This window comes from Necator americanus, chromosome IV (genome assembly GCF_031761385.1).
Source record: "Necator americanus strain Aroian chromosome IV, whole genome shotgun sequence".
In the NCBI taxonomy this organism is placed as follows: Eukaryota; Metazoa; Nematoda; class Chromadorea; order Rhabditida; family Ancylostomatidae; genus Necator; species Necator americanus.
Window position 1 is genome coordinate 2,117,168 of NC_087374.1, and position 11,146 is coordinate 2,128,313.

At 46.0% G+C, this 11,146-nt stretch overlaps 1 protein-coding gene across 2 annotated transcripts; it reads right to left on the reverse strand.

Annotated features, from left to right (window-relative positions):
• Positions 1-7,242: 7,242 nt before the first annotated feature.
• RB195_000181 (uncharacterized protein) lies at positions 7,243-11,086 on the reverse strand (the record flags this gene model as incomplete). 2 transcript variants are annotated; one of them, XM_064196371.1, is made up of 7 exons in its annotated part: positions 7,243-7,467; positions 7,525-7,667; positions 7,734-7,878; positions 10,344-10,463; positions 10,626-10,767; positions 10,868-10,988; positions 11,041-11,086. In XM_064196371.1, the coding sequence occupies 7 exons, from the start codon at positions 11,084-11,086 to the stop codon at positions 7,243-7,245; spliced, it is 942 nt and encodes a 313-aa protein (XP_064052252.1). The 2 variants fall into 2 exon arrangements, with proteins under 2 accessions (XP_064052252.1, XP_013305419.2); XM_013449965.2 differs by lacking the exons at positions 10,868-10,988; positions 11,041-11,086 and having other exon boundaries at positions 10,626-10,682.
• Positions 11,087-11,146: the final 60 nt, after the last annotated feature.

Here is an 11,146-nt window from a genome sequence, read left to right on the forward strand (position 1 = left end):
CAGATTATGAGACTGACGCGCTGCCGACTGCGCTACGGAAGCGCATCATAATCGATTTCGACCAATCACAAGAAATTTCTCCTAGAGAACATTCGACACTCCCACCACACCCGTTTCAACTTCTACGCTCCTCAGTCTACTGCAAAACGATTGCTCCCGGTGAGGCTCGAACTCACGACCTTCAGATTATGAGACTGACGCGCTGCCGACTGCGCTACGGAAGCGCATCATAATCGATTTCGACCAATCACAAGAAATTTCTCCTAGAGAACATTCGACACTCCCACCACACCCGTTTCAACTTCTACGCTCCTCAGTCTACTGCAAAACGATTGCTCCCCGTGAGGCTCGAACTCCTAGAGAACATTCGACACTCCCACCACACCCGTTTCAACTTCTACGCCCCTCAGTCTACTGCAAAACGATTGCTCCCGGTGAGGCTCGAACTCACGACCTTCAGATTATGAGACTGACGCGCTGCCGACTGCGCTACGGAAGCGCATCATAGTCGATTTCGACCAATCACAAGAAATTTCTCCTAGAGAACATTCGCACCCCACCACACCCGTTTCAACTTCTACGCTCCTCAGTCTACTGCAAAACGATTGCTCCCGGTGAGGCTCGAACTCCTAGAGAACATTCGACACTCCCACCACACCCGTTTCATCTTCTACGCCCCTCAGTCTACTGCAAAACGATTGCTCCCGGTGAGGCTCGAACTCACGACCTTCAGATTATGAGACTGACGCGCTGCCGACTGCGCTACGGAAGCGCATCATAATCGATTTCGACCAATCACAAGAAATTTCTCCTAGAGAACATTCGACACTCCCACCACACCCGTTTCAACTTCTACGCTCCTCAGTCTACTGCAAAACGATTGCTCCCGGTGAGGCTGAACTCACGACCTTCAGATTATGAGACTGACGCGCTGCCGACTGCGCTACGGAAGCGCATCATAATCGATTTCGACCAATCACAAGAAATTTCTCCTAGAGAACATTCGACACTCCCACCACACCCGTTTCAACTTCTACGCTCCTCAGTCTACTGCAAAACGATTGCTCCCGGTGAGGCTCGAACTCACGACCTTCAGATTATGAGACTGACGCTGCGATTAATACATTTGACCAATCAAGAAATTTCAGAACATCCACCACACCCGTTTCAACTTCTACGCCACTCAGTCTACTGCAAAACGATTGCTCCCGGTGAGGCTCGAACTCACGACCTTCAGATTATGAGACTGACGCGCTGCCGACTGCGCTACGGAAGCGCATCATAATCGATTTCGACCAATCACAAGAAATTTCTCCTAGAGAACATTCGACACTCCCACCACACCCGTTTCAACTTCTACGCTCCTCAGTCACATTCCGGTAGAATAAGAACTTCGACACCCACCACACCGTTCACTCTACGCCACTCAGTCTACTGCAAAACGATTGCTCCCGGTGAGGCTCGAACTCACGACCTTCAGATTATGAGACTGACGCGCTGCCGACTGCGCTACGGAAGCGCATCATAGTCGAGATGGAACAAACACAAGAAATTTCTCCTAGAGACACTCCCACCACACCCGTTTCAACTTCTATGCCCCTCAGTCTACTGCAAAACGATTGCTCCCGGTGAGGCTCGAACTCACGACCTTCAGATTATGAGACTGACGCGCTGCCGACTGCGCTACGGAAGCGCATCACAGTCGATTTGGACCAATCACAAGAAATTTCTCCTAGAGAACATTCGACACTCCCACCACACCCGTTTCAACTTCTACGCCCCTCAGTCTACTGCAAAACGATTGCTCCCGGTGAGGCTCGAACTCACGACCTTCAGATTATGAGACTGACGCGCTGCCGACTGCGCTACGGAAGCGCATTATAATCGATTTCGACCAATCACAAGAAATTCCTCCTAGAGAACATTCGACACTCCCACCACACCCGTTTCAACTTCTACGCCCCTCAGTCTACTGCAAAACGATTGCTCCCGGTGAGGCTCGAACTCACGACCTTCAGATTATGAGACTGACGCGCTGCCGACTGCGCTACGGAAGCGCATCACAGTCGATTTGGACCAATCACAAGAAATTTCTCCTAGAGAACATTCGCACTCCCACCACACCCGTTTCAACTTCTACGCTCCTCAGTCTACTGCAAAACGATTGCTCCCGGTGAGGCTCGAACTCACGATTCCCGGTGAGGCTCGAACTCACGACCTTCAGATTATGAGACTGACGCGCTGCCGACTGCGCTACGGAAGCGCATCATAGTAGAGATGGAACAAACACAAGAAATTTCTCCTAGAGACACTCCCACCACACCCGCTTCATCTTCTATGCCCCTCAGTCTACTGCAAAACGATTGCTCCCGGTGAGGCTCGAACTCACGACCTTCAGATTATGAGACTGACGCGCTGCCGACTGCGCTACGGAAGCGCATCATAGTCGAGTTGGACCAAACACAAGAAATTTCTCCTAGAGAACATTCACTCCCACCACACCCGCTTCAACTTCTACGCCCCTCAGTCTACTGCAAAACGATTGCTCCCGGTGAGGCTCGAACTCACGACCTTCAGATTATGAGACTGACGCGCTGCCGACTGCGCTACGGAAGCGCATCATAATCGATTTCGACCAATCACAAGAAATTTCTCCTAGAGAACATCGACACTCCCACCACACCCGTTTCAACTTCTACGCCCCTCAGTCTACTGCAAAACGATTGCTCCCGGTGAGGCTCGAACTCACGACCTTCAGATTATGAGACTGACGCGCTGCCGACTGCGCTACGGAAGCGCATCATAATCGATTTCGACCAATCACAAGAAATTTCTCCTAGAGAAAAACTCGACACTCCCACCACACCCGTTTCAACTTCTACGCTCCTCAGTCTACTGCAAAACGATTGCTCCCGGTGAGGCTCGAACTCACGACCTTCAGATTATGAGACTGACGCGCTGCCGACTGCGCTACGGAAGCGCATCATAGTAGAGATGGAACAAGCACAAGAAATTTCTCCTAGAGACACTCCCACCACACCCGCTTCATCTTCTATGCCCCTCAGTCTACTGCAAAACGATTGCTCCCGGTGAGGCTCGAACTCACGACCTTCAGATTATGAGACTGACGCGCTGCCGACTGCGCTACGGAAGCGCATCATAGTCGATTTCGACCAATCACAAGAAATTTCTCCTAGAGAACATTCGACACTCCCACCACACCCGTTTCAACTTCTATGCCCCTCAGTCTACTGCAAAACGATTGCTCCCGGTGAGGCTCGAACTCACGACCTTCAGATTATGAGACTGACGCGCTGCCGACTGCGCTACGGAAGCGCATCATAATCGATTTCGACCAATCACAAGAAATTTCTCCTAGAGAACATTCGACACTCCCACCACACCCGTTTCAACTTCTACGCTCCTCAGTCTACTGCAAAACGATTGCTCCCGGTGAGGCTCGAACTCACGACCTTCAGATTATGAGACTGACGCGCTGCCGACTGCGCTACGGAAGCGCATCATAATCGATTTCGACCAATCACAAGAAATTTCTCCTAGAGAACATTCGACACTCCCACCACACCCGTTTCAACTTCTACGCCACTCAGTCTACTGCAAAACGATTGCTCCCGGTGAGGCTCGAACTCACGACCTTCAGATTATGAGACTGACGCGCTGCCGACTGCGCTACGGAAGCGCATCATAGTAGAGATGGAACAAACACAAGAAATTTCTCCTAGAGACACTCCCACCACACCCGCTTCATCTTCTATGCCCCTCAGTCTACTGCAAAACGATTGTTCCCGGTGAGGCTCGAACTCACGACCTTCAGATTATGAGACTGACGCGCTGCCGACTGCGCTACGGAAGCGCATCATAATCGATTTCGACCAATCACAAGAAATTTCTCCTAGAGAACATTCGACACTCCCACCACACCCGTTTCAACTTCTACGCTCCTCAGTCTACTGCAAAACGATTGCTCCCGGTGAGGCTCGAACTCACGACCTTCAGATTATGAGACTGACGCGCTGCCGACTGCGCTACGGAAGCGCATCATAGTAGATTTGGACCAAACACAAGAAATTTCTCCTAGAGACACACTCCCACCACACCCGTTTCATCTTCTATGCCCCTCAGTCTACTGCAAAACGATTGCTCCCGGTGAGGCTCGAACTCACGACCTTCAGATTATGAGACTGACGCGCTGCCGACTGCGCTACGGAAGCGCATCATAGTAGAGATGGAACAAGCACAAGAAATTTCTCCTAGAGACACTCCCACCACACCCGCTTCATCTTCTATGCCCCTCAGTCTACTGCAAAACGATTGTTCCCGGTGAGGCTCGAACTCACGACCTTCAAATTATGAGACTGACGCGCTGCCGACTGCGCTACGGAAGCGCATCATAATCGATTTCGACCAATCACAAGAAATTTCTCCTAGAGAACATTCGACACTCCCACCACACCCGTTTCAACTTCTACGCCACTCAGTCTACTGCAAAACGATTGCTCCCGGTGAGGCTCGAACTCACGACCTTCAGATTATGAGACTGACGCGCTGCCGACTGCGCTACGGAAGCGCATCATAGTAGAGATGGAACAAACACAAGAAATTTCTCCTAGAGACACTCCCACCACACCCGTTTCATCTTCTATGCCCCTCAGTCTACTGCAAAACGATTGCTCCCGGTGAGGCTCGAACTCACGACCTTCAGATTATGAGACTGACGCGCTGCCGACTGCGCTACGGAAGCGCATCATAGTAGAGATGGAACAAACACAAGAAATTTCTCCTAGAGACACTCCCCCACACCCGCTTCAACTTCTAGCCCCTCAGTCTACTGCAAAACGATTGCTCCCGGTGAGGCTCGAACTCACGACCTTCAGATTATGAGACTGACGCGTGCCGACTTGCTAAGAAGCGCATCATAATCGATTTCGACCAATCACAAGAAATTTCTCCTAGAGAAAACACTCCCACCACACCCGTTTCAACTTCTATGCCCCTCAGTCTACTGCAAAACGATTGCTCCCGGTGAGGCTCGAACTCACGACCTTCAGATTATGAGACTGACGCGCTGCCGACTGCGCTACGGAAGCGCATCATAATCGATTTCGACCAATCACAAGAAATTTCTCCTAGAGAACATTCGACACTCCCACCACACCCGTTTCAACTTCTACGCTCCTCAGTCTACTGCAAAACGATTGCTCCCGGTGAGGCTCGAACTCACGACCTTCAGATTATGAGACTGACGCGCTGCCGACTGCGCTACGGAAGCGCATCATAATCGATTTCGACCAATCACAAGAAATTTCTCCTAGAGAACATTCGACACAATTTGCCTCCCCACAACTTCTACGCCACTCAGTCTACTGCAAAACGATTGCTCCCGGTGAGGCTCGAACTCACGACCTTCAGATTATGAGACTGACGCGCTGCCGACTGCGCTACGGAAGCGCATCATAGTAGAGATGGAACAAGCACAAGAAATTTCTCCTAGAGACACTCCCACCACACCCGCTTCATCTTCTATGCCCCCTCAGTCTACTGCAAAACGATATGTTCCCGGTGAGGCTCGAACTCACGACCTTCAGAATTATGAGACTGACGCGCTGCCACTCGCCGACTGCGCTACGGAAGCGCATCATAATCGATTTCGACCAATCACAAGAAATTTCTCCTAGAGAACATTCGACACTCCCACCACACCCGTTTCAACTTCTACGCCACTCAGTCTACTGCAAAACGATTGCTCCCGGTGAGGCTCGAACTCACGACCTTCAGATTATGAGACTGACGCGCTGCCGACTGCGCTACGGAAGCGCATCATAGTAGAGATGGAACAAACACAAGAAATTTCTCCTAGAGACACTCCCACCACACCCGTTTCATCTTCTATGCCCCTCAGTCTACTGCAAAACGATTGCTCCCGGTGAGGCTCGAACTCACGACCTTCAGATTATGAGACTGACGCGCTGCCGACTGCGCTACGGAAGCGCATCATAATCGATTTCGACCAATCACAAGAAATTTCTCCTAGAGAACATTCGACACTCCCACCACACCCGTTTCAACTTCTACGCCACTCAGTCTACTGCAAAACCATTGTTCCCGGTGAGGCTCGAACTCACGACCTTCAGATTATGAGACTGACGCGCTGCCGACTGCGCTACGGAAGCGCATCATAATCGATTTCGACCAATCACAAGAAATTTCTCCTAGAGAACATTCGACACTCCCACCACACCCGTTTCAACTTCTACGCCACTCAGTCTACTGCAAAACGATTGCTCCCGGTGAGGCTCGAACTCACGACCTTCAGATTATGAGACTGACGCGCTGCCGACTGCGCTACGGAAGCGCATCATAGTAGAGATGGAACAAACACAAGAAATTTCTCCTAGAGTTCGCGTTTAATTGATTCACATCAGCATTTTCTAAGAGGAACATTCGATACTGTTACAGTTTTGTAAAACAATATTTTAGAGTGGAATATCACCGCTTTCGTATGCCAACTGTAAAACTATATTTGAAATCTGTTATGTTAATTCCACTTTGAGATAATCAGTTTTTGTAAATCACTTCGGAAAAAATTGGCGTTGACAGCTTTTACAGCTTGGAAGTAACGTAGTTGCCCTTCACCGGACTTTCCAAAAATCGAAAATAGAAAGCAATTTTATTCCCAATTTTACTTTTCTTTAAGCTTTATTAGTGCATATAAACATTCAACAATAGAAATACACATCTTTTCTAGAACTACAATGAACTCTACTAGGTAAATTACTTAGATCCATTGTGTTCCGAAATCGTCGGTGCACCATGTTCCACCAGAAAGTGCTTCTGAGTAACGTGTTCCACCAGAAAGTGTTTCTGAGCACCGTGTTCCACCAGAATGAAAGAACACTGGGCTACTGCACGTGCTTTTAGCGTTATATGAGACTTACTGAGAAGACACAGTTTCTGCAACATAGCCTAAGTGCACTTTGATAACCGTGCTTCAAACTATGGTGCAAAAAACAATCCTCATTGCGAGATGTAATTTTTTGAAGTAATACATTTAATTCGTTAAAAATGGCTACACGTGAGACATTTTTAACATGATTTGAGCCTGCTGCCTTTTACAGGAATTCCGAGATAAATATAGTGCTGTTTAGCGAAGCTTGTTATCTACCACGTTCCGACGATATCGGAACACCCTGTAAATATTGCACTTATGTGCATGGACTTAAGTTATTTACGTGCAGGTTTCAAAGCAAACATCTTAACTTTATACATACCAGATGGGAATCCTGTTTGAACATTTTCGGCAACAACTCTTAAACCCGATTTTTCAAATAATTCTAGAACAAGTCTTTCTGGTCTGGTCCAACTGTTATCTTCACTGTCAAATTCGGACTCTTGCTGAGCGGAAAGATTGTCCTTGAATACTATCACACCCTCTTTAGTGAGACCTTCCTAAAACAAGTACCATAAGCTTTGTCGTATCTGCTATAGAATGTTTACAAAACCCACAACGCAACGCTCGAGAAACTGTATCATGTCGCTATCAGTCAAATGACCCGAACACCACTGAATCCAAATCATATCAAAACTACCAACATCCGGATAAAAGTTTTGAAGTCCAACTGGAATTCTTTTCACGTTTCCTTTATCACCTGGTAAATACAGATTATTATAAACTATGTTAACAACTTCAGTGAGCATACACGGAATGAACCCACCTACATATGTAACGCTCTTCTCAAGCAGTTCAGTAACTGGTTCCACCATGACAACGTTTTTGAAGAGAGGCAGAAGCAGATGTCGAGTAACTCGCCCAATGCCAGCTCCACAATCAGCAGCTCGATTCATATCAACAAGGAAATTCTTCAAAAGATAATTCCGAATAGGCGAAATGAGACCACTTAACGAAAATTTCTAGCAGAAGCTTATACTTGTAAAAACTCTAAGATGGCTTAATATTTCCAATAACCAAATGCTGTGCTGGTGCGGTGCGTTGTTGTACGATGGACGATCTCTAACTCATCGGGGTGGAGGAGTGTATGTTATTCTTCTACACAAAGCCACAAGGTAGAGGTCACTCCATTATGTACTACTTCAATATTCCCTTGTAGTGGAAGTGTAAAGTTGATACTGAGATTGAAATGGTTAGATGGCGATGCAACCCAAACCTAGTGAAAGTTTGCACTAAGCTTTACAGTACTCCCTACAATATGCAGAGAACCTGGACCTCTTTTCTTTTCATGGATTTTCATTATTTTTCTCGTATAATACTACACCAAAAAATTGTTGCAGCACACCTTTTAAAACCCTAGAAATCAATCATTGGAAACATGATTACGAGAGAAGTAAGAGTGACATCTGATGCCCGTGAGCATATCAATGAGGTCAACCTAGTGCAACGGATCGCGAATTGTAGTGATTACATTGACTCGAATAACATCGTTTCTGTTTCTTTTTCATAGCCGACGATTTGAGTAGAACAAAACGGGGTAGTCTGGTAAAGTGTGGTCTCGAAAACCAAGTGAGAGATGTGGAAGTGCTTCCCACAAATCTCAAGAAAAAGCTGACTCGAAAAAGAATGTACCATCGCTTCTGCCTAACTCCAGGTCGTGTAATATGCTCATTCGGCAACGAAGACGACTGCATGGTCTCTGGTGTAATGTATCTAATTTCGTCCAACACATGTGGGGAGCAATACATAGGCAAAACAGGGCGAGCACTTTGCGTTCGTACTAAATAGTACCTCTAAATGCGATGAAACACCCTCTTAAAGCTTACCGCGGACAGCCTCATAAAAATGCTGCTTTTCATGGCATAACTGCCACGATCCTATCGTACAAACCCCAAACTGAGGCTCGTAGAACTTTGGAGGCGTATTGGATAAACGCTAAAAGTCCAGAAATGAATAGAAGGGAAGAGTGCATAGCCAACGAGCTGACTCAACATCAAGACCATTGCGGGTTTTGATCAACGGGGTTACATGCGGGTCGCAACCTAATTAGTATTAGCGGAACGATTCTACCACACAGAGATCCGCTAACATCACGCCAACGCGACCATTTAGGTAAGCACAACGATTTGGGGTTTTTCGGTTCCTACTTCTAGGTGTAATATGTTAGGGGATGATGACTTTTTCTGGATAAGACTTTTGAGAGGAAATGTTGCAAATGTTCTGAATTCACTGGCTCTGACAAAGGTTACGTTAGCCGTTATAAAAACTGCTAACAATCTTGTCTCTTGCTTCACATTGACAATAGACAAGTACAGAAATAGTATTATGTAGCCCTGGTGAAGTCATTTTCCATAAGTTTTATCTATTGTTTTGTTAATAATACGCCTATGAAATTCTAGATTTATTTTGTTGTCCTGTTTTTCAATGTCACTGTGCTCGGCATTCATGTTTTGTGGTCGAAATACCATATAAATCCTTGTTCGTTGAATCAGTAATTCCAAATGATTCCATGGTCTATCCCTGAAGGAGTATTTCTGCACCACTTTCTATGTTATCGTGCAAAGTTAGGCCTTCTTCTAGATAGGATTTTCGGGTTTTAATGTGGATTCGATTACAACAAAAGCAAACAATCCACAATTTCTTTTAAAAAATGAAATAGAAATTGAACTGCTATAGCATAGATGAAATAGTCGGATGCAGTGCTCCAACTCCTTCACTGTTGGATGATTGGCGAAGGGACCCCTTCACTTTTCACGGTGGGCAAAAAGGTCCCCTTCACTTCTGGACGGTTGGTGAAGAGACTCGCTTCAGTTCTGGACAGTTGGCGAACACATCCTCATCACTTGAGCTCCACCCCAAGAGCCAGATCCCCTTCACCTGAAAAGGGTCCAGCTCCTCGCACCTATGCCCTATATGCATCCTGGGAGCAAAATAAACGATAAAAGTATTAGAAAAGGACTTTACTAGGGCCGTGTAATACTGTTCATGCACAATTACACGAGAAAAATAATGAAAAACCATGAAAAGCAAAGAGAAAACAAGTTCGGAGGTTTCTCGCATGTTTCAGAGGGAGCTCAGTGCGTTAATTATTCAATGATTATTTAATTATTCAATTATTTTTTAAACTGTGCATTCAATTATTGCTCATAGAAGAAAAAAAGTAGTAAAGTCCTCTTTGATAGAACTTTTGATTTAAGAATTTAACGCTAACTCGAAAACAATAAATAACTTGGGGGTAACACTCTCCTTTCCCATTAAATGCACGAAAAAAATGAAGGAAATACTACTGTCAAACCATAAAGAGGCAAGACCAGCAGAAAATTAACAAAGGATATAAGTTGGAGAACTGATTCACTGTCAAACTCCAATCACCAACCTTTGTCCTCAATTTTTTGATGAATGCTTTTGAAGCCCTTATATCTGGAGTATGAAGATGAGCGAATCCGCCAAGCATTCCATCAATGTCTCTGCTGGCATTCGACCAGTATTCCTCCGCCTGAAAAAGTCAACTAGTAGTTGATACATTCAACAACACCTCAAAATCTAAGGATTTTAGGAAAAGAACAATGGAAGCTGAATTTTCAGTGCAATGAACCGCAACTATTAATTATGTTGAAGGAGTAAAACAAAAAATTGAATGCTGAAGGTGAGCGATTACCTTTTTGTAGAAATCCTCCGCATTTTCAGGATCAGATTTCGAATGTGCCAACGCCATCCGAGAAGAATACAAACTCGGAAGCAAATAAACCGAAGTTCTGGTGAAAATACGTGAATAACTAGTTATAGGATGCAGTGCAATCCTGAAAACAGAGACAAATTAAAAAAAGAAAAGTATCCACTATGTCATAGTTGGCCAACAGAAGTTCTCAATACTTTAAGGTGAAAGATGGTAATACTTACTCATATTTACGAAAACACTGTAAACCTGTACACTTTGGAGTCGCACATGGACAAATCCTCGTGTGACGCGCCACAAAACAGAATGTTCCTGGCGCAACAAATGGAGTACGGTCACGTTTTCCTGATAAAGACACATTCGAATCAGGTGGTCATATTTCAATGCGTTTTGGGACCGTTGGATACGACGAACGACGAATCCGCAATTTGCAAAGGATCCATTGTTTAAGATGGAATCCAAATGGGTGTACGATAAGAACAAAGGGAGTTGGAGATGACTTA